Source organism: Trichophyton rubrum (genome assembly GCF_000151425.1).
Source record: "Trichophyton rubrum CBS 118892 genomic scaffold supercont2.1, whole genome shotgun sequence".
Classification (NCBI taxonomy): Eukaryota; Fungi; Ascomycota; class Eurotiomycetes; order Onygenales; family Arthrodermataceae; genus Trichophyton; species Trichophyton rubrum.
The window spans coordinates 4,050,023-4,075,734 of record NW_003456428.1 but is presented as its reverse complement, the minus strand read 5'-3'; the positions used below and the strand labels follow the sequence as shown (position 1 = coordinate 4,075,734).

Below are 25,712 nucleotides of genomic sequence, written 5' to 3'. Positions count from 1 at the left end.
TAACGCCAGCATTGAGGAATCCCTCTCGAACATATAGGAACAGAATGGGTTGAATCTCACGAATGTTCAGTCCTTAGTGGTAAAATACACTGCTCAGTTTGGCAAAATGTGCTGCTCATAGTCTAATTAATCCCCTATACTGACATTCTGGGAAATTGGAAGCACTTACGGAGTACTGGTATCGACATTAATGACCATTAGAAGCCCCACGGCACCTCGCGCACTTATCACGTCGATTGTGGGAACTTCCCATGGACACCTCAGGCCAGGGTTCGGCATGGTTCCCAGAGCATGGATGCGGTTCTCGTCTCACCTCGCGATGTCCGCAAGCGAATATGGTTGTTGTAATCCAGATTTGACACATGGTATATGCCTCCTGGAAGAATAATTAGCTACGATCTGATATGATGGACAGGAAACAACCAACGATTTAGACGATATAGGAGAATGATGAGATCTAGAGGGAGCCCGGGAAGAAGCAAATGGTGCTCGGGGGGGAGGAGAGGTATAGCTGGAAGATTTAAAGTAGATATATGCCGCGATTCATAGTGGGATTTTGAAGATTGATATAGTCCTCGGAGATAGCTCATCTGATAAGGCTTTGCTGCGCAATCAACAAGCCGGTTTGCTAGATAGTTTGAGATAGTAGTAGTGTTTTTCGTTGTTACCTGCGGATCGAGGAAAGATCTACTCCGATAGAAGTATTCAGAGCCACATTCCTGCAGTATGAAAAAAATTCATAACTGCCACCTATCAATGGTACAACAACGCCAAGCTGGAAAAAAGCCTGTGACGGAGTTAGTTAAGTCAGCGCGAGGCTGTGTGATTTAAGACTAAGAGCCATAGTTAACAGTGAGAATGTAATATTTTGCTATGAAATAGTTAAGATCCCCAGAAAAGGAAAAACGAGTCAAACTTCGACAACAGGGATTGGAGTTAATTTGATTGTTAACTTATTGCCATAAAAACAATGAAATTAAACATTTTGAGAAATAATAGTATTCAATATTCGTACCTTCATGCTAATAAGATGTAATCGAAGGATAAGCTCGAGCGAGCCAATCGGAGAATAAACAATAATTACCAGGAACAATGCCTTGATTGGACAAGGAGTATACCCTGTAGAGTTTTACAGGGGTGGGCTGGGTGGGGCAAGGCCTGTAGCAAAGATTCGTTATTGATGTCACAAAGTTAATTGGCTAGGCTGCAGAATAATCTGCATACGTACCCAGATTTCTTTCTCTCTCTTCCACCGGAAGTTCTGAATGCCCTTGAGCAATGATGCCCTATATCTACGAGTCAGAAACCAAGATTTTTATTGGGTCATCACCATTGTTCATAACGACCGAGCACACGATATCAATTATGCCAGACCCGCCCACCAGCGGCTGTTTGTGCGAAAATCTGCAAGCTATCTTGCATTCTGTCTTCCGTCTAAGGGTTCTTCCGACTTCAGCATTCTTGCATCTACCAATTAGCCAACGACCATGGAAGCTTATCGAGGCTTGAAAACATCTTCTTCACAGCAACGCTCTCGTTCCTACTACTATTCATATTTCGGAAACCATCTTTTCTATGTGTGATGCTGCATGTGTCTCTTACGACTTTTTGATGGCGGCCTCAAAGCCAGTGCCCATAATAATACGGCGTATTCGAATGGTGGCGGGAGCCCGTCTGAGGTCTCGGTCTTGGATCTGTTCCAAATGCCCTACGTCGCTGAGTAAATATACCCTTCAACCAGAGGAGGAAAGCCTCCTCGCTCGCCAGATTATCCTTAAACAGCTGCCTCCCCAAGGAGCTCCATATGATGGGTTCTTTCGAAGATATAGATATATAGTCTAAGGGGAAGTTTTACTCCGTACGATCGTCGAAAAAAAGCTAGTGAAATACAGGTAAATATTATAATACTTGCGTTATTATAAAAAATAGTAAAGACTATACTATAGCTTCAGCAGGTCGTTTGTGATTTAATGGCCAGTTATATCTCTTGGGCTGACCCTAAGCTTGCTCCAGGCTTGGCCAACGCTGAGGTCAGTACCACCACATTTGCCTGTCAACATCAGTTCGCGGCCATTGTCATCTTTCACATACCAGACGTAGTCGTTCTACCGTGGAGCCGAAGGGTTAGTAGATACACGAGGTGGAGGTAGAACTGAGCCAGAAATACATGACTCTTACCTTTCCAAGTGTTAACTTGATTACTCTATCAACGATAGATGGACGGTATGTAACAAGTTGGTCCTGGCTTTTGATTAGTGTTAGAATATTTGACGCGACTATTTCTGCCTGGGATTGGCAAGCCCGGCCCATCCGTGGACCATTGGTTTTGGCGACATCTCCCAGTGGAAAAATGTGTTTGTTTTCAATTTCAAGACTGTTGTTGACCTGCAGAATTAAATGAACGAGGATCTGGCCGGTTTCTTTACATATGGCGGACGGAAAGCATTTCGAGAGGATGTTTGAGTTTGGGAGTTGTCCCGTGCAGCGGATCTAGAGTACGAGGTTTAGTTTAGCGATAAGTGTCTACAGTCCAAGGTGTGATACATAAAATTCAGAAAAGGGCAGTGGATAAATCCCTAGGTTTCGCAGGGTTCCTTACCACCAAATCATATATCTCTTCAGAGCCAATCTTAAACCGCAGCGACAACTCCTGACTAATTGGGGCAGTCCCATCAACTGCTTCTGTGGTGCTCTGTGGTCGTTCACCCAATATGCTCTTAATATTTAACCGGTCAAGACTCTGCAGAATATGCCCGTGTAAACGAGGACCAAAGTTTGGCAAGAGTTGATGCCGTGAATGAATTAGGGTAACACTCTTAGCCGGAAAGAAACTCTTGATATCAGTTGCAACTTGAACTCCCACAGGACCTCCTCCTATCACTGCAATTCTTTTCGCATTCTGAACTTGTTTCTGGATCACACGCATTTCAGCACATGCATCTTCCTTATCTTTAGACTTCATCCTTGCCGGTGGGGGTTGATGGGATCCCGTTGCAATAGCAAGATACTCATAGTTAATGCTTCTGCCCGACGCCAGTTCGATCGTATTTCCTGTAACATTCGTTGCGGAGTCTTGAACATGCTGAAAGATACCAGCAGGTGCGTGGCTAGCAATTCCGGTGCATGGAATGAAAGCTGACTGCTCCATTCCCGGGACCACCCCGAACCTTGGGAATACATAAAGATGGTTAAAATGCGAGTTTTTTTTAATCAAAACCGCCCGATAGCCAGTTGGCAACGTCTCTGTCAGTCGCTGGGCAAGGTGGATGCCGGCATATGAGCCACCAAGAACTACCACATTCTTCGGCGATGGGGTCGCCTGGTATAACCATCGATGTCCAATTGCTTGTATATGTTGGTACACACGGGCTAAACCTATGCTTAGCATCGCCCGTGAGCCCTTGCCATAGAACTCAAGTGACTCTGACAGCATGATTGTCAAGTTGTATGGAGGATTTATAGCCCAAGCGCACTCAGCAAAGGCGAGGAAACGACAAGTAAGAAATGACAGACGGGAAAAAGAATATGAAGGCAATACTTACAGGTACAGGTTTTATCCAAGTTATATACTCGCCCAAAATTAGCAACGTCTCAGAAAAGATTGTTAGCATGAGAGAATAAGACCAGGAGAAGCAGAGTACTTGTTTGCACCGGGGATATTCATTACTATCCCCGGGCCATGCCCGTGATCTCCGACGGGCATCGGGCTTATGTATCGCCTCCTTCTCTCTCCTGGGAGGTTTAGTTGCGGGTGTATCGTTTGTATCAACGCACGGTCAGGCAGGCAAACTAAATACAGTACTTCCGAAGCTAGGTAGTTATAATAACCCGTTGGAGGAAAGGAGAAGAACCTCTCCCAGGAGGATAACTAACCTCCTTACTCGCCGTCGCAGAGCAAAGAGCCGCTGACTAATGGTATCAATTAAGTTAGTTAAACGTTTCCACGTGATGAAGGCTAAACTTTGTTTGTAATACCCGCGGATCTGACTTTCTCTTTAACCGCGATCTCTTTAACCGCAGGTGAATTTGGCTTCGGATTTACCAATAACGTATTACAAACTTTAGGAGCCAGATTATCAGTTTATTTTGCTTGGTTCTCCGCTGGCTCTAGTAGTTTGACTGTTATTCTAATGGAGTTTGGTTTTGACGTTTCGAGCAATTCAACTATTTAATCAGCATCAAGCATTGGCACAAATGGGATCCCCAGAGGGAAGTTCGCTGAGATGTAGCAGAGGAACTCGAGCTTCCCGAAACAATTGCGTGTATTACGGTCATCGATTCGCGCCGTTTGGATCAAAAGACACGGTCTCTTTGGCCTGTTCCTGGGAGGTACGGATCGACCGGCTCGTGCCGTTGTGCTAGTTTGCCATCAAACTCCCGGCCCGGGCGGGTGCAGGGGATAACTAACTACTAACTACTCCGACGGACTGAATGGACCATCGGGTCAAAATTCAGTCTCATAAAGGGGCAGGCATTAGTGCCAAGCTAATTAATCACCAATTTCTATATAGTAAGGCCTGCTCACTCCGTTTGGGATATTGACTAACAGGTAACTAGTTTATCGCAGCTTCTGCCTCCTCTATGTCTGTTAAATGCGCGTCGCTCAGTCAGCTCTAACATCGATCGAGCAGAGATTCCATCTGTGTATTAACTTAGGCTTATACATCTAACGAGTTACATCTATCGTATCCTTGGGGCCAGTCTTCCTTTATTACTCTTCGTCTGCTGTGGCCTATGCCGGACATTTCCAGTTTCCACCACCACAACTATATCTAGCTGTATGGAGAGGGCCTCCACTGCGCGGCCTTTGCGCCGACGCCGTAGGCCGACGTTAGCATGTGAGCCGTGCAGGCGTAAAAAGGTTCGGTAAGTCGAGCCCAAAGCGAACTGGGTACCTGGACGAATAACTACGAGGAGGAAGGCTGTTAAATTAATTGCTAGCAGATGTGATCGGAATCTGCCCTGCGAGCAATGTTCTCGCTCCAAGATGGAGTTGTGCAATTATCTGACTGATAACGACTCTCTCACCACAGGCTTCAGCAATAGTCGTGCGACGAGCCACATTACGCCACCCCGCCCCCCTGTCGCAGGTCCTTCAAGCAGAGGCCATTCTACAGCCTCCTAGGGGACACTATACCAGATATCTATTGTCAACACTCTAGACACTAGGCTGGCGGCTGCTGAGCCTACGAGGGGCCTTTCTCTACCTGGTTTTAACGCTTCTGACCGAGTTCCTGCCCACTTGTTACATGTGAAGGACCCGGTTATTACCCCTGATATCGGTAAACCTCCAAGCTCAGATACAGACTCGCTTTCTGCCCCGAAAGCTATAAATATTGCTGCAGCCTCGCCATCTGCAGCCTATAAGGAGAATACCGTAGTCCGAGGGATCTTCTCAAAGACAAAGTTCTTTGGTCTTAGTCATTGGATGAATAGTATCTATCAGGTGCGTAACAACGTTTTGCCAGCTACGCAAATTCAAGAAATGAATACTCATTATCACTAGTTCCCTCAAGTGTACGACATGCTCCAGAAGTGTGAACTAGACGAGACTTCCGAAGCTCGCGCAGTTTACGATAAATGCAAACACCTGGCCAGGGCTATTAAGGCCCAAGAAATTGCTAAACATAACCCAGTTGCAAACATTCTGGACCATGTTCCTCCTAGAAATGTTGCTGAACCGCTAGTGCAGGCATATCTCCGAACCTTTGAGTCGATATTCCGGGTCTTACACGTGCCATCATTCTTAATTTTGAGAGCCATTGGGATAACCCCGGCTCCTCAAGTCCTGACTTTATCGTCAAGCTACTTCTTGTAATGTCCATTGGCTCTATCTTTTCTCCGGCTCGCAGTGCATCAGACACCAGCTATTCTACTATATCCCAATGGATATATGTGGCGCAATCATGGCTAAACTCTCCGTTTGAGAAAAGTCGAATCAACGTCTCAGGGACACAGATTCACTGTCTTCTGCTCCTGTCACGCCAGGCAAATGGTGTGGGGGGAGACCTGGCCTGGGTCTCGGCAGGCTCTTTGTTAAAGACCGCAATGCATATCGGACTTCACATCGGCCCGTCACACTTGCCTAATGTTACTTTCTATGACCAAGAAATCCGACGAAGGCTATGGGCGACCGTCCTGGAGATCGTCGTGCAGTTCAGCATGGATTCTGGCGGGCTTCCCTTAATTCACATGCAAGGTATAGACTGTGAGCTACCTTCTAACATTGAGGACGAGCAGCTGGAGGATGCCAATGAAATTATAGATGCCACGCATGCGAAGCTTTTAGAGGAATATACCATGACCTCCGTCCAGATTGCGTTGGTGAAATCGCTTCCTTTAAGGCTAGAAATAGCCTAATATCTAAACAACTTCCGCTCGGAACCCTCTTATGAAAAGACACTCCATCTCGCTTCTCGTTTATCCTCGTTTTGTCGAGACAATTATGTCCTCTTCCAGTCCTTCCCCCCTGAAATGCCCCGCCCCGCTTCGTTCCAGATTAAGATGCTAGACCTGTTATCATATCGATTCCTACTAGCGCTACTCCACCCTTTTGCCATGAAGGCAAGAGTAGATCCTACCCTATACTATTCCCGGAAAGTATGCATAGAAGTATCTGTTTCTCTTTTGGTTCCCCTCTCCGCCTCCAATGATACCGAATCTTCTAATGACAACTATAAAAATCTCAAAATCTCTGGCACCGGTTTATTCCGCGATGTGCCCGTGATGGCTATCAGCACAATATGCGAGGCACTAACCTACCAACTCGAAGAAGAAAAGTCCTCCTTCATACCCGTTTCGAGCTTATTTTCGCATCAAAACCTACGGGAAATTATCGAAGAATACATCCACCTCCTTGACATGAGAATACAACATCGCGAAACAAACATAAAAGGCTATGTGTTATTTTCGTGTGTACTCGAACATATTAATGCCATCCAAGCTGGCTTGTCGGTTGAACAGGCAATTGCTTCTGCTTTGAACCGGAGCTTGGATCAGTGTTACTACACATTGAAAACCAGAGCGATGGCATGGGGAATTAATATGTCACCAGACATCGACATAGATACCTCTGGACATACTCAACCTGATGATAGAACACTTGGGACCCATGATTGGCTTATTGACGATGGGTTTGTAAGGTTTGCCTTTATCCCCGTTTTTGTTGTACAAGTAAATTAACATCTTCAACTCCGCTTCAGGATACTGGGATGGGGTTTGATACTTCGCTCTTATCTGGTTCAATACTAAAGGATATCGGTACGGGAAGTTGATTTTATGCAGCTTTCGCTGTGGACCATTAACTACACAATTGATGTCCACTGAGAAAACCACTTCTAAGTATCCAACTATACGACTCGATATGACAAGTCTCGAGGAGTCGGTAATAGCAACGTGGGTCCCACCCTACTCTCGGAGATGTCAAAGCCTTGTTAAATTTGATGTCCAGCTAGTGTCCCTTATCACCGAGTGGACAACCTGATGTCCGGTTGAGTCATCATCTCCGGGCATGACTTAGTTGACACGGGTCTTTCGCCAGCAACGCTTATCAGAGCCTTTTAAATGACAGATGAGCTTGCTCTTCCAGTCAGTCAAATATGCCAACCTACATTATCACACGATGGTCAAATGCACACAGGCGTCCTCCAAACTGGAGCTTTCTCTCAACAACCCTGCAAAAGACCAGGAGACAGCGGTTATCCCCAACCAGCAAAACCAAGCCGGCAATGGTGATGACCACAACCTTGATGATTTTCCTGAAGGCGGCGCTCGCGCATGGGCTGTTGCCATTGGCACGGCTGGGATAGCGTTCTGCACCTTGGGTGTTATCAATTCGTTCGGGTGAGTATACCGTGTAATCGTGCTTTTTCAGTTGTTCAAGTCCACCTACTAACATCCGGTAGGGTTCTCCAGGGATGGTACCAGGTTCATCAGCTGGAGGACCGGACTGCATCAGAAATATCATGGATCGGGTCCACACAGGCATTATTCGTGTTTGGGGGAGGTGTAATCGGAGGGCCTCTATTTGATCTTTATGGAGCCAAGGTACCTAGTATTGAAGTGCACCAACTGAGCAACTATCGGGCTGATTTTAGGCTGTTAGGTTATTCGGCCGGCGGCATTGCTTTATGTTGTGAGCATCATGCTGACCAGCGTCTGCAAGGAGTATCATCAGTTTGTGCTCGCTCAGGGCATTCTTGGTGGTCTTTCCAATGGCATGACCATATTTCCAGCGATGTCTGCAGGACCCCAATATTTCAACAAGAGACGCGCCGCTGCCATGGGAATAGGGATAGCGGGGTCTTCCCTAGGAGGTGTCGTCTGGCCCATCGTCCTAAGTAAGATGTTAAATGAGACAGAGCTGGGCTTTGGATAGACGATACGCATCGTGGGATTTGTGTGTCTAGCCCTTCTTCTGCCATCTTGCATAGCAGTCAAAGCCCGCCTCCCGCCGCAAAAAACCCAGTTCTTTCTCTGGTCATCCTTTAAAGAGACCCCTTATCTATATCTCGTCGCTGCAGGCTTCTTTGGGTTTCTTGGAGTATTCACACCGTTGTTCTACCTACCTATCTATGCCTATATCCAAGGTGCAGGCGTCTCACTGGCCTTTTATCTCGCGGCGATTTTCAACGCAGCATCGTTCGTGGGTCGAGTCGTCACCGGTATTCTTGCCGACAAACTAGGCCGCTTCAATATGTTTTTCGCAGCGACCATCACCAGTGGTCTCCTTACAGTTTGCTGGTTGGAGGTCCATACTGATGCTGCATTGGTTGTTTTCGCTTGCTTCTTTGGCTTCTGCTCTGGTGCAGTAACTACGGGAATGGCGGTATCTTTCACCTCCATTCCCAAAGATCCCCGGAACATAGGTACATATATGGGTATGGGCATGGGGATCGCTGCTATAGCGGCACTCGTAGGGCCCCCTATTAATGGAGCACTCCTTAGCGGCCGGGGGTTTGCCTCAATGGCATACTTCAGTGAATCAGTGAATTTTCTGGCGGCTTTTATGGTGGTTATAGCCAAACATTCGACCACCAAAGGAATTTTTTCGAACAATTGATAAGTTTATATAGATATGTTTATCCCTGAGCATCAACGTTCGTTAGGTAGCTAGTCTTGCGTTCTCTTGATCTTTTCTTCACTGAGAAAGGCTTCGTTTTTCTCTCCGGTACCTCAAAGGAGTCATCTCTGTATCTATCTACATCTTCTTCCCCTCCTTCTCTTCACCACCGGCTTCTTGCTGCCATAACAGCAGGCTGAGCCTCTCTCAGATATCCGCCTCCTCCCGATAGTAGGGTACCTCAACCTACTCGCCGCAGTAAAAAAGAGCTAGAGGACAGTAGTTTTACTTTTATTTTAATACCTAGTTCGTTACGCTTGCCTCCGCCGGCTTGTGTGACTGACCCCCTCGACCCTCACTCTTAATAGTAAAGGGAAATGAAAATAAATGCCGCACCGTCCCCGAACTACCCTCTTTACTTCCCCCCCCCCCCAAGGTTCAGAGCTAATTTGCTAGAATCGTGACCCTTTACGGGGCGGGTCTATAGGAATTCTAAGTAGTAGTAACTAAGCGTATACTTCGGTTATATAGTATAAACTGTAGGTTGTACTCATAAACTGTAATACTAGTAAAATATTAAAGTTACGGCCCGACTATAGCTTGTTCTCCTATAAGTATTTGGTTGTGCGAGCTAGTGGGAGGGGGGTTTATAGAATATCTTCCTATGCTCTCTATAGTACAAGGGTCTACTGGAGGTGAGATAACCTCAAATAGAAATGAGAAATTTGATCTATTAATACTGAGTGATAACTAGTGTATGAAGGTTCAAGTGTTTGAGAAGGGTGTTTTGACTTACCATACGCGCAAAGCTTGTTAATAACTTCTTGTTTGATTTTCCAAGCTAAACCGTCACTACGAAGCTGGTGTGGCGTGCCCGCCTAGTAAATTTAACTTAGCTTACTGCCTTTTCTTCTCTATCAAGTGGCTCTATGTATCTGACTATTATCCTGATTTTTGTCTCGATAAAACTTAGTTGTCCCTCCTAACACGTTCCGTTTAATGTAACGGCCTAACTTGCTAATAAAGTTGTCACCGAACCCTGAAGCTGCTATTAATGGAGGAGTATTGGGACGTCCTCTATCTAAGCACAAAATAAGTAAGTGAGGCTTAGCTTTATATAGGAAAGTTGTTGTGAAAGCGAATTGAAAGTCCCGGAACCTTCTATTGGTTTGTAGAGTGTTACTATTTCCGGCAATGATTATATTACGGACTCTCTGCAGGGCAGGCTTGGTTAGCTTGGGAATTGTAGTATTTGATAGTTGAAGATATGTATTGTGCCGTTCAAATGAATACCCTGCTTATTTAAAGGAAACTCCTAAAGTGTGCTATCCTATGGTAGTCGAGGATGGTATCCAAGACAGTCCGCGTTGGTTATATTAAAGTCTACAACAATCCGCGGAAATTCGGCCTGGAGGAAGTGTCCGACAAAATAATCCACCCACTGCTGAGCAAGATGGACATTATTATGAAACCACTTCGATCCCAAGGTCTGTTGGTCGAACTCGAGTGCGAGCTGCGTGAGTCCTTGTTTAATTTGGGGTTGTGCAAACATGGCGCGGGCAATGCTGGCAGCCGATGCGACGTAGGTGAATTCCGCACTATTAGCCTCGTAGGGAAAAAGGGTTGGGTTACCAGGAACTCTGAAACCGATATTGAACGCGATGTTGGGCATATTGGTAAAACCGCGAAAGGATAGAAAGATAACTATAAAGGAACGAGAACACTTTCACAGACTATCCAGGAGTTTGTGGGCTTGTGATGGGAGAAAAATTGACAGAGGGAAGGCATCTTGGGGGTATTTATGCAGTGAACAAAGAAAAAGTAAATGAGACATCCCCTCTACAAGCCGCATAGCTAACCGCTTGGGACCTCTCCTGAATAGTTATTGTCTCCCTTATTATCTTTTTATATCTGGAATTTAATACTATATATATTGTCTGAGGAGATTGGCTCGGTCTTTTAGATATATTTACAAATTGGTTACTCGTGGGCCACGGGGATCCTAGGGGCCCAGATCGGGCCGTTTCGCATATTTAATTAGTAGGTAGTAGAGGCTCCTTGCTATAATCGCGTACGGAGTACTTCGTACCTTAGTAGCATATACCTTATAGGGTAGTAAGGAAGCCCTGGCCTCCATTTAAAACTATTATCATTGGCGAAAGCTAGGGGCCGTGAGGCTACTGGTGATCTGAAGCCAGGCACTTACAGAAACACGATGGTTGGATTAGATGAAGAAGGAGCTTAGTACATATCTTCCAGATCCATATATATAACGAGGTCTAGGACTATAAGGTTCCTTTTAAAGTATTTCGGAATCTGCAATATCCAGGATTCTGTCTGCAACCGCAGTGGATCTCCCTAGTTAACTAGTTAGATGACTTAGCAGAAACCACACCACACCATAAGCGCCGCATCTGACCAACGACCGGTACAGAAAGTGGTAAATACCTGTAACATAATAACGAGTTAACTCACCCGAAGAGAGGGCTTCACAGCCGACCAAGCACCAGAAGTCTTCCCCCTTGCCCTGTGAACTCACAGCCAGAACTGCACCGGCCACTGCTTCTCCTTTCATGATCATCCTTAATATCATCTCCTTGTTGGCGACGTTTGGACTTTATGACCATGTCTGAGCGTCTGACTTCGACACATAGCCTGGCAACAGTTGGGCTAGAGAATCTATCTCCAGAGCACTTCGAGGTTTTGCAACAGGGTTTCTGGACAATCCTTTTTACCGATCTAGCCACAGAGACATTTGCCCAAGTCGTTGACGGCCGTCCCACGCGTGACGTCTATCGAGACTATTTCAACGAGTTTCGCAAAAGCTTCGAGAATAACATTCATCCAAGCAATGCAGCCTTAGAGGCTGTCGAATCTTACCGTCGAAATCTAAACCTTGGTAGTACTCAGATCAGTGCAAAGGTAGTATAACCATTATATTCATGGCCTCAAAGCTCTACCTCGGAGGACAAGTACTAAAAGCTCGTGAGTAGCTTGCACAAGCACTCCAAAACGCCAAACCTGGATCAAGAGAATTCCACCTGCGTCTGATTGAGACTCTTGCTGTCCTCTGTCATGGCATCGCTGTCCACCTGTACCAAGCCTACGATGGAGGCTTCTATAAGCCAGAGCCCCCCGACCCTATCACATGGCACGAGGAACTCGTCCCTAATATGCCGCCGCCACCGCCCCGTAAAGCTTTACCGGCGGAGCTTTACCATTTCTCTTACGGCTCCTGGAGCCAATACCCAAATGGAGTTGCCGACATTGTTGGTTACTGGGCGGAGTACCGTCTGTTTGGGGGGGTTGTTCTGTTTGATCGTGGGGAGACCGGGTTTGAAGTAAGAAGACACTCCTGTATTTCTCTTGCAAGATCCTTCAATCACTAACTCTTAATCATTTTCCCACCCTAGTGCAAGGATATCTTTATTCACCCTGTGGGCAGGTATATGATCTTTCAACTCTCAGAAACCCAGGTGCAGGCCTATATTAGCTTTCTACAGGGCGGACCACAGCCTCCATGTGGCATTCGCTTTAAGGCTGAAGAATATGCACGTCGTGTTGATAAAAACTATGCTATGGATATGAATATTTATCGTGATAGATATGAACGGATTATACCTAAGCGGCGGGCACGCTGTATTATTCGCGGTGAGGACCTCCCAGGACATGCGCAGGCTATGGAAGATTGGGCCAGGCGAACGGGAAATAGTTAGGGATGGTAGAAATTATTTTGTCAAGCCGCAGGCTGCAGCGAGAGCAACTAGCTACTGATGGGTTCGTAAATATGCTATCAATTCATTATCACATTACTCGGAAACCCTGTTCCAAAAGCAACCAAAATACAGGATAGGAATATCTGAAGTGGTAAAAATAACGGTGGGGCCGGAAGACATAACGCTACCTAGGACTAGAAAAAAAGAAATATTACAGCCGTGAGTCAGTCACAGCCATAAAACCAAACTTGGGTATGCTTTTTGATAGCTAAATATTCATACGCCTCTTTCAGTGACTGTCCAGCGTCTCTTTGAGACAGGCTCGCGACTCCTCAAACTCCAGAGGCCATGCTGCGATCTCGCGCGTTGAGGCGCACCATCCGATGTACTACTATTGCGAGAGGTTGTAGGGTTAGATGCATCCCCTACGCCTCTTGAAATAGAAGATCCTTCGAAGTCGGGCATTATATCGTCGACAGGCACGTTGGCAGGGGAGGAAGAACCCCACAAACCTGGAGCAGCGTGTTTATCAACAGAAAACGATCGTGACAGATTGTGTAGCCCTCTGGTGGTGCCATTGAAGCTAGAACTGCGCGACGGTCCAATAGAGAATCCATTATCTGGTGAATCTGGAACAGACGATAAAGATGTAAACCGGTGCCTATACGATGATATAGAGCTAGGAAACCCCCTAGGGGACGGTGACTGCGCCGAGTTGTTATTGCTGACGCGAAGGTGATCTGTTGAGTTTACCAACTTTACTTGGTATTCTTCGGATACCTCACTTGGACTCGGCTTCCTTTGTATTTGCTGGGCGGCCACCACGTTATCCGCCGTAGTGCCCTTGTGAGTGGCGAGAGTCAAGGAAGCCATTCCAACATCCAGGAGGGCGGGCCGGTTTGTCAAGGCACCAATAATGGCATTGCATCCGGCGCCGTGTGTAACAATTATGAGGACTGTATCGCTGTCATCATCTTCTGTTGTGTCTGCCGTGGCGGGTGCATCATTTGATACAAGTTGGCATTCCTCCCGGTGGGACAACCTCCGTTTACTCTTGTTGCAGTCTGCAGTCTTGTACCAGGTAATCATTCTTTCGAGCCCAGCGCGGAATCTGCGATGCATGGAACTCCACTCCTCTCCGTACTCCCCACCGCTGCCCCAGTCAAGAGGGCTCTTCATGCTGTCCCATTGATAGTCCACGTCAACACAAGCATCCCTCGCATGTGCTACATACCCCGCGGGTATGGGATCTGAGGGGGAAATGGCATAAGTGGGCGTTGGAGAGATATATTCGGTGTCATCATGTGGCTGAGAAGAAACAGTCGAGAGTTTCGGTAAGCCCTGAATGCTGGTGGCTCTATCAGTTGAAGAGCTTCGAGTGTCCATATTTCCCCCAAAGGCATGCGCGGACACAGGTGGTGGAGTATTCTCGGCTTTCCCCTCAGCGGTATTATTGGCAGAGGCGAATCCGTTCCAGCCTCCGGGGAAGTTTCCACGTGCCGACCGAGTAGTCGCACTGGAAGGCAGGGAGTCCTCCTCCCGAAGTAAGCTTGCCTTTGCACCAGCCAGCATCATGACAGATCCTGGCGGCGGGGTTATTTGATCGAAATAATCCGGAGTAAGCCATTCACCCAGCCAAGCGTCCAGGCGCAGCAAACATTGCTTCTCATGCGACAGGTTTGTCCTTGGCCTTTGGGCGTTTGCTTCACCAGCTAGCTCCTGAGGCTCCTGGATAGCAGTTAACTGGGGTGAACCCTGACGTTGCGGCCGTGGAGAAGAGGAACGCCAGCGGTGGTGGCTCGATAGAGGAGGAGTTCCAGGTTGAGGTCGCTGGTGAGGTGAGGGGTCCGCTGATGCACGCTTTGACTGGCTGATTCCCGCACTGAGTGATATTCCCGTCTGTACACAGCGTAAAAATGGAGATGAGTGGATGATGATTCGATGCTTCCGCCGCTCTTGTTCTGGCAGGGCAGCGGTAGGCGGGCTTTGAATAGTATGATGGCTGCTCTCCTGCGAAGCATCAGAGGACGATAAAGTGGAAGGAAGACACCCATAAAGTTCGCGGTAGTGTAGGAGGGATCCAATGCGGACCCCAAGGGCCTGGGACTGCTTCCAGCCGCCGTATGTCAGAGGGGGGTCGTAGGGCGTGGGCGAGGTAAGATGCCACTGTTTATCAGCCGCATCCAGTCGAGCCCCATGTCTGGAGCCGTTAGGTTAGTTATACACGCTCGTCAAAGAGAGGTAGAGAAATATTATAGCCTTACCTGACGACAATGATGATGCTTGGCGGCTTCCCCATGATTGTTCGCCGGCCGTCTTGCTTGTTCAGCTGGAGAGCGGGATAGCAGGCTGGTCGGCGGTTGGAGGGTAGAAATGAAAGACGGAAGAGACAAATTAGGCGGAAGTCGAGGCAAATAAAATTTCAACGACTGGCTTTGCGAGTGTCGAGTAGGTATCCGTGAAGTGCTTGCATGGCTGTTTTATTGGGTTCAGTGTTTGGCGGTCGATGTAACTAACTGCGCAGCGGGTTGGTTGTTCAAGGGCGCCGTTTGACAGGACGACAAGCCCGGACATCACACAGCGAGGAGAACGGCGCATAGCATGCAACGGACGGTCGCCATCACGACACAGCCAGAGCTTCTGGCGAGCAAGAGGGGGCAAACAAATATACTCCCTTTATTCGTGGCTCTTCTTCTTCCTTCTTCCGTCTGCCGTCTTCGTCTTCGTCGTTTTCGTTCGTTTTTCTTGGAGTCGTTAAAAAGCATGTGATCTCTCTGTCACGTGATAATCCATGATGACTCAGCTAGTTAACTGCTTATGTCATCTTCCATCTTCTTCGCGACTTCGACTTTCTTTGTCGACTTCATCTTCTTTATCGCCGGATTTCACTCCTGTTGCTGTGACTTCTCGCTAGCAAACTATGCCATGTTCCTCCATTATTGCTTTTGGCAGCCTCTCTCAGCACTCGATAGATATGCCTCGGGTTACTCGCGGCATCTCCTTTGCTCGGCAGCCCTTCCGTCATCCAATACAGAGGACAGTCTCCTTGTGACAAATGCCTAGGTGATTATTTTATATGGCGATTGCTGCGGCCTTGGATATTGGCTCGATCGCAAGCAGTCGTGCAAAAGCCCTCCGGGATGGCCACAAGCTCTCTGTTTTGTGACAAATTTTTTTAGGGTATACTCCGTATGCACGGAGGAACCCTCCCAAGTGATTTGATGTGTATGTACCCATATACAACTCTTAATTCTTCACCAAAAGACTCCTGATTCTGAAACTAAACCAAAATCATAAAACCGCGACTAATAATTGACTAGGGTCGTAGTTTGTTACAGGGAGGAATGATTTTTTTTTTTTTTTTTCAGATCTGTAAAATGTGAGTCCATTTGACTTTCGCCTTGCTATGTGAGCCATTCATAAAAGTGCATCTAGCTCCAAGGATCTACTTTCGAGCCCTGGAGTTTGCTCCAGCTGAAAATCAGAAAACAAATGCTTATCATGAAATCAGAGATACTATGTACTGTTATTATGGGCATTGGCTTTATCGCCAACTCCGCGAGCATCTCAAAACCGTGGGTGGTACGGAGTATCAAAGAGTGTTCTGTAGGGGAAGCCGCTGCGGTCTCAACCAGGCTGACACACAAACCTCGTACTCTGTAACCAGCTGACTACCGACTTGCCTGGCCGAGAGCCGAACGAAGCCAGGGACCAGGTTTTGCATACCCACACTAGCACTCTCTCCCTTTCCTTGCTGCCCATTCGCTCACTCCCCACCCCATTCATCCTCCGTACAGCTGCTGTCTCTCTCGCACGATAGTTACCTATGGCTTTCCCCAGGGTATACTCTCAATAAGAGACCACAGCGACGTCTTCCCCGCACACTTTCCTGGCTCATAAAAGGCCCCAAATGTGGCTCCTCTAATCCCGCAATACTGGGTCCAAGTCTCCATCTCCGCAAGCCTCGCCTACTCTCGGGACCCGCTAACTAGCAAGGGGTGGGTTCCCCGGGGCGTCCTGTAGGATGACGGCCTCAAGGACAACGAGATGATGGTGTTCTGCGAAGTAACTAGCTCGACCCGACAGCCAGATGTGGTCGCTTGTTTTTCTCTGGCGGCTAACTAACTAGCGAATGAGTTAAGCGATCGCTTGGCGGGCTGATCGATGATCGCTATGCCGATGCTGTGGTCGTTTCCGTGAATATCATGACTATCATCATGAACATCAATACCCCTTGCTTCCGGCTTCTCAACCAGCCCAAGGCGCCAAGTAGACCCTGTCATATGCTTGTTTCAACGTTCCCGCTTCTTCCGCACTCGGCAGAGCGGGCCATGGTCATGGCATGGACACTTTCGTTCTTTCTGTCTGAACCCTCTCCCATGCCTGTTGTGAGGCAGGCTGTCTAGGTCCTGGGAGTCTGTCTTCCGCCCCCACCCAAACGCCCAGTGTAGCCGGTCCGATGCAACCCTAAACTATCTCCTGAAGGCCTCCAGGTAAACGAGCTAATCAAGCTGTTCGAGATGGTGTTTCTTTCCTTTCCCTTGTCACCAGGGTCAAGCTGGTCATGGCTAAAGATTTTGCGGGAGCATCAATCTTGCGCCGAGATTATCCCCAGCCGAGGGAGACACCCTATGTCACCTGTGATACCTATATATAAAGCATGCGGAACGCTCTTTCTCTGGATGAGGGAAAACCAAAATCAGCAGATATCAACATCAACAAGAGGCATCTCCGTCCATCTCTGTCTCCTACCCAAAGACCTGTCGTACCATAGCCGTTTTTTTCCTCTCTTATCTTTCTACGATGCAATTAGTTGCTGTACTTGCTGCTCTGGGTGCCCTGGTGGCCCCAGCTGTGGCTTATCCCCATGCTCCCATGAACGAGACTCTCGTCGATGTCCAGCTTATTGCTGTTGGAAACACAATGGTCAAAGCTACCATCACAAACAAGGGTGACTCCGTGTTGAACATGCTCAAGTTCAACACCATCATGGACGAGAATCCTACCCGCAAAGTCATGGTTTTCCAGGACGGTTTGTCGCCTGATTTTTCTATATTCATTCCAAATTCACTAAATGTTTTACAGGTGCCGAGGTTCCCTTCACTGGAATGATGCCACGATACCTCATGAGCGACCTCACCGAGGAGTTCTTTACCACCCTTGCTCCCCAGGCAAGCGTTGAGCATTCCTTCGATATCGCTACCACCCACGATCTCAGCGCCGGTGGAAGATATGTTATCAGTGCCAGCGGCGCCATTCCAACTGCCGAGGAGTATAGCACCACCATCACTTCCACTGCTCTGTACGAGTCCAACGAGCTCCATATGGAGATTGATGGGACCGAAGCTGCCGCTGTCGAGCAGGCGATGAAGTTCACCCCTGAGATGCAGTCTATTCACGCCCGAGCTTTGCAGAAGCGCACCAGGATCGTTGGCGGGTCTTGCAACCAGAACACTCTCCGTGCCACTCAGAATGCCCTTGGAAACTCTGCCCGTCTTGCCCAAGCTGCCTCTCGTGCTGCCTCACAGAATGCTGCCAAATTCCAGGAGTACTTCCGCACCAACGATGCTAACGCTAAGCAGAGAGTAATTGCCCGCCTCAACTCTGTTGCCCGCGAATCTAGCTCTGCTAACGGCGGCTCTACAACATACTACTGCTCTGATACCATGGGTGGCTGCAAACCCCGTGTCCTTGCCTACACCCTGCCATCACGCAACCTTGTTGTCAACTGCCCAATCTACTATAACTTACCCCCGCTCACAAGGCAGTGCCATGCTCAGGATCAGGCCACCACGACCCTCCATGAGTTCACTCACAACCCAGCCGTTGCGAGCCCACACTGCCAGGATTACGCCTATGGCTACCAGCAGTGTATCTCCCTCCCAGCTGCCAGGGCCGTCCAGAACGCCGATAACTACGCCCTATTTGCCAACGGTATGTTTTATAGTCTCTTCACAATTTATATTTTAGTATATTTACCCGTGGCTAACATTATGATGTCTATAGCTATTTACGTCAACTGCTAAGCGATATCCCACGTTCTTTGCTACCGCTTGAAGTGACTTTTGTGAGTGTGATGAATCCCATTGTACATAGTAATCACTACGCTTCACTTTACATACTTCTTTCTCAGAGTGGTTGAGTAGACATACTTGCTTATTTACTAGCCTACTCATCAATAAAGTTTACTACTTTACATTCAACTTCCTGGTCACTTCGTAATACATATTCTAGAGCCTATGCATCGCTAGCCGGGTTTATATCCATCCCTCGAGGCAATTTCCGTAGCCAAATTGCTTAAGGCTAGCTGCCCATATGTTCAACAGGAAAGGCTGAATTGCCTCATACTGAACAGCCCGGTCTCCCTTTTTGCAGAACTCTTCGAAATTACTCCAGTAGATGTTGAAAGCCTCTTCGTCTCCAGAAGGGTTAGAAAAGTCGACGGACAATTCGTAAAATTGATCTTTCTTAGTGGTTTCGTTATGGCGGAACTCGCTCCACGACAACCGGCGTCGAGAGGGCTGCCATATAATTCTTCCGTTGAACTTATTGCGGCCGTGGTGTTTCATTCTATAAACTTTTAGTTAATCATAGGGTATATGTCGCTGGTAGGTGTTCATACCGAAATAAACAAAGAAAGGTACTCTCATCACAGAGTTGGAGGATACAATGGTGTATTGCCTCTATGTAACCCGATAAGGGTTTGAACGGAATGAAGCCTTTGGTCTTACTACTCTAATATGTATTAGAAGAGATAGAATGGAAAATAGGATACACCATACATACCTTGAAGAAAAGAGTATTTGACGACGCATCAAGTTTCCATGATCCTGAGTTACCAGAGACAGGATTTTCATTCTTTGTTTGAAGTAGCTTTCTTGCACTGGAATCAATGATGATCCCCGTAGACGTAAAGCACGCTCTGTGATGTTCTTCAAGTTCAACAAAGTGGAATATCGTACTGGGATCATCATCCTTCATACGAGAGGCGACATGAATAGAAAAGGATGTGCATCTTCCTGTCCCACCTTTCCAGAGAGGGCGTAAATCTATTTCTGGCGTGTTTTCAAGTACCACCCTCATTTGTTCTCTGCTGATAGATACATTTCCCGTGATAAATGTATCAAGTTCAATATTAAGGTTATTTAAAATATACTCAAGCATAGTGAACGATGTAAAACATGAATTCTCCCATGTTTTCTCGTAATGCAAAGACATTTCTAAGACCTCAGCTTCAAAACTAGGCTAGCCCTGAATAGCCGGAACGAAGGAGGAGGTAATGCGGAAACTTCGAATCTTTTTTTGTTTTTTTTTTTTATTGCAGTCGTTCTGTGATAACAAAGCTCGGATTATGGACTCCAGACGTATTCTTAAGGTAACGATCATGAACGCGTAGGAAAGTGCGCTAACATGGAAAGCGGACCACGAGATCAAAACATCACGTGAACCAAGCAGGTATGCCCATGGTAGAAGTCTCACTTTTATATGACTTAGGCCTTTGGCTTGTCACTGTCCTTCTCATTTGTGTAATAGGGGGCGTCCTCGTCCGTGTCGAAGGGTATTGGTTCGCCGCCTATAGCTGTTGTCAGAAGAAAACAGTAAAAAACAGCAGTATATAAAACACTTACCTTGTAGCCCACACTTCCGTGCCATTGCTGAGATTTCCTCCGGGGTACTATTCTTCACGAATTTTAGGAATCGAGCCACACGTTCTTCCGGGCTGTCATGTTGCGCCGCAGGAACAGTAGGAAAAGACTTGTTAGAGGCATTTTCGGGTTTTACAAGAGGCGCCGAGTTGGTCGACGATGCACTTGTGATGTCTGTCAAAGCCGGAGAGCTGGCTGTTGATATACTTGAATGGTCGGCTATTGTGTTGGCGTCCGCGGCCTTTGCTGGAGGAGGGCCCATGGTCGACGCCGCCCGATCGTGGTGGGACATTTTCGTATAGCTGCAACGAACGGTTTTGATAGATCTATGTTGCTCGGATGTCCGATAAACCACAGCTAAATGGAAGAATGCTGTTATTGACTGACTCACAGCCTACAACAGATAACTATGTATAATCAGAGAGGGTGGGTGGGAATAAGATAGAAGGCGCTTTGAATCGCTACATATACCCGGCTGGATTAGTCAATGACGTAGTAGTCAGATTAGTCATCCACTAGTCAAATATCAACTAACTTTTGCAACAAATAGGGGTATAGAAACACCACCACACCAACAATTTGATATAATAGATGAAGTGAGTCCTCTCTATACAAAATTTAGCTAGATATTGCTGTAAATACGCAAATAACAACATGCAAACAGACACCTAACGGGCGTTATGCTACATTCTAGGTATTTGCAGTTCAGTAACTGAGGTCAAACTGAAACATCAACATTTGAGCCACATGGGAAGCGTTGCCCATAGGCGCCGTAGATGGCGCACCACAAGGGAGGCTGAAAACGGCCCCGACAGCTTGTTCCAGACAGGTCCTCGCCTCATGTTCGACATATTCGGGAACTTGAGAAGAATTCGTCAGCGCGTCGCAACGGCCGTTAGTTAGCATGAGCAAAGCAGCCCATTCATGCAGACAGCGCAGGTAGAAAGCAGTAAGGACATACATGCTCCTATCCGTGGTAGTCACCATTTCTGGGTTTCTCTGTACCTAATGCCTGGTTGTTGTCCCTAGAGCTGAGCTTCATCTATATTGTTCAAATTGGAAGCATCCAACGCGGTCTCTGCGAATAGTTAACGTTATTAATAAGCAGCTGTATTCCCGGATTACTCATGGCCACGTGAGAAATAACAAAATACCGACCAATGAAAGGGCCCGTGTTTCAAAGCTTGTACCACGTGTTTTTTGGTGATCGCGCAAACCAAAGCAGGTTTTATCGCAAGGACTCGATTGAATGAACCGCCAACGGCCAGCTATTATTACCTTACCATTATATGAGCTGGGTACGTCGAGTAGTCAAGATGGCGGAAGAAACTGGTGCAAAGCGACTCAAGTCGCCGCCGCTGATCGGCACACACAAGTGAGTCCCCATTGCTAACCATTGTCAGAGCAAACTAACAACGGTTGGTCTCGCCAGCGGTCACTTCCATGCCGATGAAGCGCTTGCTGTTTATCTCCTCCGCCTGCTACCGGCCTACTCCACCTCTCCCGTCATTCGAACACGCGACCCGGGTCAATTAGCTACCTGTCATACTGTTGTTGATGTGGGAGGGGTGTACGACCCCTCGCAAAATCGATATGACCACCATCAACGAACTTTTGATACAACGTTCCCTCAGCACCAAACCAAATTGTCTTCTGCCGGGTTAGTATATATGCATTTTGGTAAAGCAATAATAGCCCAGCATATGGGCCTCTCTACCGAGCACCAGGACGTCAGCACCATTTACGAGAAGCTTTACGCAGATTTCATTGAAGCGCTCGATGCTCACGATAACGGAATTTCCGTTTATTGTCCCAAGGCTATCTCCAATGCCGGTATGGAGAAACGATTCCGAGACGGTGGAATAAACCTGGGTTCGTTGATTGGTGATATGAACCTTTGTGGACCAGGCGAGAACCTTGACGAAGACGCTCTTTTCGCTAGAGCCAGTACCTTCATCGGAGAGGCTTTCTCGAGGAAGCTTCATGCTGCCAGTAGCAAGTGGTTGCCCGCTCGAGCCACAGTTGCACAGGCTCACCAGTCTCGCATGGATGTCCATCCGTCGGGAAAGATAATGCTTCTTGAGAATTCTGGAATTCCATGGAAGGAACATTTGTATCGTCTGGAAGAAGAGGCCGGCAACGTAACCGCAGGAACTGCGGACAATAAAGTCTTCTATGTCATATATCCAGAATCAACCGCTGAGAAATCCAACTGGCGCGTTCAATGCGTTCCCGTTAGTGAGAACAGTTTCGAGTCTAGAAAACCACTGCCCGAGTCATGGCGGGGTGCGCGGGACTCAGAACTTGACAGTATTATATCCAAGGAGATGGAAGAAAAGCAACGAGAAAGGATACCCGAGGGTGCTATTTTTGTCCATGCCAGCGGATTTATTGGCGGACACAAGAACAAGGCAGGAGCTCTGGCTATGGCTGCGGAAAGCCTTCACTAGGTTATTTCAACTATCCGCCTTAGCAGGATTTGTGATCATTGCTGTCTTAACTAACGTAAAAAGCTAATGCCAATGATATCGACTTCTGTACCCTCATTATAGCCACAGACAGGCTTTGGTAACCTATATTTTGATCCTCATTTCTTTATCGAGTGACCTGCACTACCATGTCTATAATATCCAAACCGAAATCCAAGAGGATAAAACTGCATAAATAGCTCAAAAAAGTGCTTAAATCATGCAGGATAATTATACTTACTAGGATATCAATTCATACAGATGATCCTACCATCTACCACAGGAGCTATGGCACGGGTCCATGGCGGTAAATGGTCCTTGCCACCTTGCTCAACGGTCTTAACCCGGTTTGGATCAACTCCCAGCTTTTTCCGCCATTTTCGGAGAACTCTTCGGGCGACTAGTTCTCTGTGATCGGCATCATCTGGAGACAGGGCATGGGATGTGACATAATTACGGGGTCGGAAGAGGGATTCTGAGTGGGAGTCAGACTCGGAGTCCAGGGGTGTGTCAGCCCCTATTCGGCTCAGAGTGGCAGCACCAGGCTGCTGATGGACCGGCGCAGCCGTCATTACTGGGCTGGCCCCCTGGGTAGCTCCCGGCTTGGATATATAACGGAAGCTCGTTTCAGGGAGAATATTAGTTGGAGGAGATGTGCTGCTGCTGGCTGGAGGAGTCAGCTCCTCTGATTTGAGCTTCTTATGGACATCCATCCAGTGCCGGTCCAGACTAGGACTGAGACGATTCCATTTCCCTATAATCTTATTACTTAGGAAGTACTGCCGGAGCATGGTGCTGAGAAGGAGACCATCTTCTTCGGACACAACCTCCTCCGCTTCGCCGCCCTCACTCCTGGTGAGTAGTGAGGCGAATCCATCCTTCCCCCTGGCCATGTAGCCTCTCGTTGATACGGTGTAAAGTCCGTCATCTCGGAGATCCTCATTGTTTAGTTTTACCCATAGGATACGGGAGCCAGGTGGTTTGGACATGGAAAAGGCAAACTTAATATTTGATACCTGGGGGAACCGCCCTTCAAGAGCAGGCAGCTCGCTAACGCCATTCTCCAGTGCCAGCCAAAGGGCCTTGCCCGTAATGCGGAGAACTACCACAGGGTCTTCGAAAGGAAAACAATTGAGGATGTCTTTCACTCTGAGAATCCCAGGAGGGTATATTTGGTCCCCTCGAATGGTCCCAGCAGCCATGATTGCACAGTCCGTATTATGATAACATCGCATCACGTCACATACGAAATTTCCTAGGTTCGATTCTTGGGTGCGGACCGTAATGAACCGACCATCTAGAGGGGTAACTGTGTATCCGATAGGCTTATGAAGCTTCCCCTTGAGGGCTGATGTGAGCTTGTCTACAAGCTTAACAGTCTCGAGGTGTTTCGGAAGATCGCGTGTGATGTCTCGCCGGATGATGTTGAAATCCCAGCCGGAACCAGACTGTTTCCTCCAGGCTTCTATGTAGCTAAGCTGCTTGAAGTCTGTTCCGGAACGCAAAACGTGCGTAGAGTTAATAAAACTGTGACTGTAATAATGATCATGGCCGCCTAGAATGATATCCACCAAGCCAGGAGGGATTTTTTCCGCGAGTTTGTTATCGTTTGGCTCTCTCTGATGAGTGACGGCGATGACTATGTCTGCGCCTTGTTCACGGAGGGCGGGGACCAGCTCTTTCGCTGTTTCTGACGCAGACTTGTATATGAGATTCGGAGGGAGATAGTTGATAGTAGCAAGCCTATTCGTTACCCTCCATCAGCAGGTTGCCTCTGGCAAAATACAGGGAGATCCAGCGTACCATTCCCTTTCGCCCAAGCCTATGACTCCAACTTTTATTCCGTTTGAAGAGACGAGCATGCAAGTCTTCTGGCAGTTTGCCAGGGGCTCACCCTCGCCCAGGGCCGGGTCAAGCACGTTTGCGAGCAGCCATGGAAACTTGCATTGAGATCTCAGGTGCCTGAACTGTGCAATTCCAAAGTCTAGATCATGGTTCTATCGATATCCACGGACCGTTTAGCAATCGCGATCCAACTGTCATGGAAGAACGTAACTAGTTATAATATATATTGTAGACGGAACGTACACCAACACACGCAACATCTGTCCCCACATGATTAAGAAACGGGACCATGTGCTGGCCCTTCGTGATAGTGCTCTCAAGACTCGGGTTGAAAGCGTCTCCAGAAAAGAAGGTGAGGATTGAGGGCTGTCCAGAGAAGCTGGGATCGGATCGATAATGGTTCACGAGGGTCTGAAACCGCGGGGCACCACCACAGGGATCTGACGAGGAGGCTCTGGGCAAGTTGTCAGTAGAGGATCAAATAGATATTTTCTCTCAGCAAAGGAAGCGCCAACTGTAGATCTCACTCAACATGGTAGACGTCGTTGTAGTGCAGGAGCCGCAGGTCGGGAGTACCTCGTCGCCCGCTGTCAAAGGTCGAGGTACCCCCGCTGGCCACTGTCTGCGGCGAATCCCTGGTGTCCTCTGGCATCTCTTCCGTATGTCCCCTTCCTTACTCCGTATATGATCGGCCGCTCGCTGGATATATTTCCTGTGAGAATGAGTTGTCTCCTGGGCTTCGACGTCGCTGTCCCGTGTTGCTGGGCGTCAGTCAATTGGACCTTAACTTAAGTTAGTTAATTAGTTACCTAATTAACTAATTAAATAACCAACTAATTAACTACTTTTAACTAGTTAACTTAGTTTAATTAATGAAAACGGCGCTGCCATGACGTCACCCTTTTCAAAATTTACACACATAACTTATCATCGACCAATGTTCTACATTTTTCAAAACCGTCTTACATCCAGTATC

General features: G+C 47.5%; 13 protein-coding genes across 14 annotated transcripts in view; 7 read left to right on the top strand and 6 right to left on the bottom strand.

Moving 5' to 3' along the window:
* TERG_08697 (serine/threonine protein kinase) overlaps nt 1–491 on the top strand; it is a gene marked incomplete at its 5' end in the record, with an annotated part of 2,002 nt that extends 1,511 nt beyond the window's left edge. Inside the window, one exon of the mRNA XM_003239502.2 lies at nt 205–491. Within this exon, the coding sequence (XP_003239550.2) occupies nt 205–348 (144 nt within the window). The 3' untranslated portion in view covers nt 349–491. The remainder of the gene's footprint in view (nt 1–204) is intronic.
* A 1,533-nt stretch (nt 492–2,024) lies between these two features.
* On the bottom strand, nt 2,025–4,378 carry TERG_01534 (uncharacterized protein). The gene has a single exon (XM_047747776.1). The coding sequence runs from the start codon at nt 3,431–3,433 to the stop codon at nt 2,552–2,554; it is 882 nt and encodes a 293-aa protein (XP_047603741.1). The 5' UTR covers nt 3,434–4,378; the 3' UTR covers nt 2,025–2,551.
* Nucleotides 4,379–5,524: 1,146 nt separating this feature from the next.
* On the top strand, nt 5,525–6,360 carry TERG_01533 (uncharacterized protein; the record flags this gene model as incomplete). The annotated part of the gene is made up of 2 exons (XM_047747775.1): nt 5,525–5,814; nt 5,934–6,360. 2 exons carry the CDS (start codon nt 5,525–5,527, stop codon nt 6,358–6,360), a joined length of 717 nt encoding a protein of 238 aa, XP_047603740.1.
* A 198-nt stretch (nt 6,361–6,558) lies between these two features.
* On the top strand, nt 6,559–7,182 carry TERG_11728 (uncharacterized protein; the record flags this gene model as incomplete). Its single annotated transcript, XM_047750795.1, has 1 exon — nt 6,559–7,182. The coding sequence occupies one exon, from the start codon at nt 6,559–6,561 to the stop codon at nt 7,180–7,182; it is 624 nt and encodes a 207-aa protein (XP_047605450.1).
* A 439-nt stretch (nt 7,183–7,621) lies between these two features.
* On the top strand, nt 7,622–9,284 carry TERG_01532 (uncharacterized protein; the record flags this gene model as incomplete). The annotated part of the gene is made up of 4 exons (XM_003239499.2): nt 7,622–7,842; nt 7,905–8,046; nt 8,105–8,339; nt 8,433–9,284. 4 exons carry the CDS (start codon nt 7,622–7,624, stop codon nt 9,059–9,061), a joined length of 1,227 nt encoding a protein of 408 aa, XP_003239547.1. The 3' UTR covers nt 9,062–9,284.
* A 393-nt stretch (nt 9,285–9,677) lies between these two features.
* TERG_01531 (uncharacterized protein) lies at nt 9,678–11,024 on the bottom strand. The gene has a single exon (XM_047747774.1). The coding sequence runs from the start codon at nt 10,731–10,733 to the stop codon at nt 10,392–10,394; it is 342 nt and encodes a 113-aa protein (XP_047603739.1). The 5' UTR covers nt 10,734–11,024; the 3' UTR covers nt 9,678–10,391.
* A 62-nt stretch (nt 11,025–11,086) lies between these two features.
* Nucleotides 11,087–12,711, top strand: TERG_01530 (uncharacterized protein). The gene is made up of 2 exons (XM_047747773.1): nt 11,087–11,983; nt 12,055–12,711. The coding sequence occupies exons 1-2, from the start codon at nt 11,681–11,683 to the stop codon at nt 12,448–12,450; spliced, it is 699 nt and encodes a 232-aa protein (XP_047603738.1). The 5' UTR covers nt 11,087–11,680; the 3' UTR covers nt 12,451–12,711.
* Nucleotides 12,712–12,733: 22 nt separating this feature from the next.
* TERG_01529 (uncharacterized protein) lies at nt 12,734–16,348 on the bottom strand. Its single transcript, XM_003239496.2, has 2 exons — nt 15,042–16,348; nt 12,734–14,977 (listed from the first exon to the last, which is right to left on the bottom strand). The coding sequence occupies exons 1-2, from the start codon at nt 15,074–15,076 to the stop codon at nt 13,054–13,056; spliced, it is 1,959 nt and encodes a 652-aa protein (XP_003239544.1). The 5' UTR covers nt 15,077–16,348; the 3' UTR covers nt 12,734–13,053.
* A 1,232-nt stretch (nt 16,349–17,580) lies between these two features.
* TERG_01528 (uncharacterized protein) lies at nt 17,581–18,803 on the top strand (the record flags this gene model as incomplete). Its single annotated transcript, XM_003239495.1, has 3 exons — nt 17,581–17,809; nt 17,863–18,711; nt 18,784–18,803. 3 exons carry the CDS (start codon nt 17,581–17,583, stop codon nt 18,801–18,803), a joined length of 1,098 nt encoding a protein of 365 aa, XP_003239543.1.
* Nucleotides 18,804–19,034: 231 nt separating this feature from the next.
* On the bottom strand, nt 19,035–19,995 carry TERG_01527 (uncharacterized protein; the record flags this gene model as incomplete). Its single annotated transcript, XM_003239494.1, has 3 exons — nt 19,035–19,347; nt 19,400–19,512; nt 19,564–19,995. 3 exons carry the CDS (start codon nt 19,993–19,995, stop codon nt 19,035–19,037), a joined length of 858 nt encoding a protein of 285 aa, XP_003239542.1.
* Nucleotides 19,996–20,261: 266 nt separating this feature from the next.
* Nucleotides 20,262–21,255, bottom strand: TERG_01526 (uncharacterized protein). Its single transcript, XM_003239493.2, has 2 exons — nt 20,406–21,255; nt 20,262–20,350 (listed from the first exon to the last, which is right to left on the bottom strand). Exons 1-2 carry the CDS (start codon nt 20,713–20,715, stop codon nt 20,268–20,270), a joined length of 393 nt encoding a protein of 130 aa, XP_003239541.1. The 5' UTR covers nt 20,716–21,255; the 3' UTR covers nt 20,262–20,267.
* A 457-nt stretch (nt 21,256–21,712) lies between these two features.
* On the top strand, nt 21,713–22,873 carry TERG_01525 (uncharacterized protein; the record flags this gene model as incomplete). The annotated part of the gene is made up of 2 exons (XM_003239492.1): nt 21,713–21,798; nt 21,856–22,873. 2 exons carry the CDS (start codon nt 21,713–21,715, stop codon nt 22,871–22,873), a joined length of 1,104 nt encoding a protein of 367 aa, XP_003239540.1.
* Nucleotides 22,874–23,139: 266 nt separating this feature from the next.
* Nucleotides 23,140–25,438, bottom strand: TERG_01524 (uncharacterized protein; the record flags this gene model as incomplete). 2 transcript variants are annotated; one of them, XM_003239491.2, is made up of 4 exons in its annotated part: nt 25,264–25,438; nt 24,980–25,190; nt 24,695–24,888; nt 23,140–24,634 (listed from the first exon to the last, which is right to left on the bottom strand). In XM_003239491.2, the coding sequence occupies exons 1-4, from the start codon at nt 25,386–25,388 to the stop codon at nt 23,140–23,142; spliced, it is 2,025 nt and encodes a 674-aa protein (XP_003239539.1). In that variant the 5' UTR covers nt 25,389–25,438. The 2 variants fall into 2 exon arrangements, with proteins under 2 accessions (XP_003239539.1, XP_047605449.1); XM_047749311.1 differs by having other exon boundaries at nt 24,980–25,438.
* Between the last annotated feature and the right edge of the window lie 274 nt (nt 25,439–25,712).

Coding starts and splice junctions, on each gene's coding strand:
- TERG_01526 (XM_003239493.2), bottom strand. CDS start 20,715: ATGTCCCACCACGATCGGGCGGCGTCGACCATGGGCCCTCCTCCAGCA. Junction 20,351..20,405: donor ACGGAAGTGTGGGCTACAAG/GTAAGTGTTTTA, acceptor CAACAGCTATAG/GCGGCGAACCAATACCCTTC.
- TERG_01534 (XM_047747776.1), bottom strand. CDS start 3,433: ATGCTGTCAGAGTCACTTGAGTTCTATGGCAAGGGCTCACGGGCGATG.
- TERG_01530 (XM_047747773.1), top strand. CDS start 11,681: ATGACCATGTCTGAGCGTCTGACTTCGACACATAGCCTGGCAACAGTT. Junction 11,984..12,054: donor GTACTCAGATCAGTGCAAAG/GTAGTATAACCA, acceptor GCTCGTGAGTAG/CTTGCACAAGCACTCCAAAA.
- TERG_01529 (XM_003239496.2), bottom strand. CDS start 15,076: ATGGGGAAGCCGCCAAGCATCATCATTGTCGTCAG. Junction 14,978..15,041: donor AGCATCATCATTGTCGTCAG/GTAAGGCTATAA, acceptor TAACGGCTCCAG/ACATGGGGCTCGACTGGATG.
- TERG_01531 (XM_047747774.1), bottom strand. CDS start 10,733: ATGCCCAACATCGCGTTCAATATCGGTTTCAGAGTTCCTGGTAACCCA.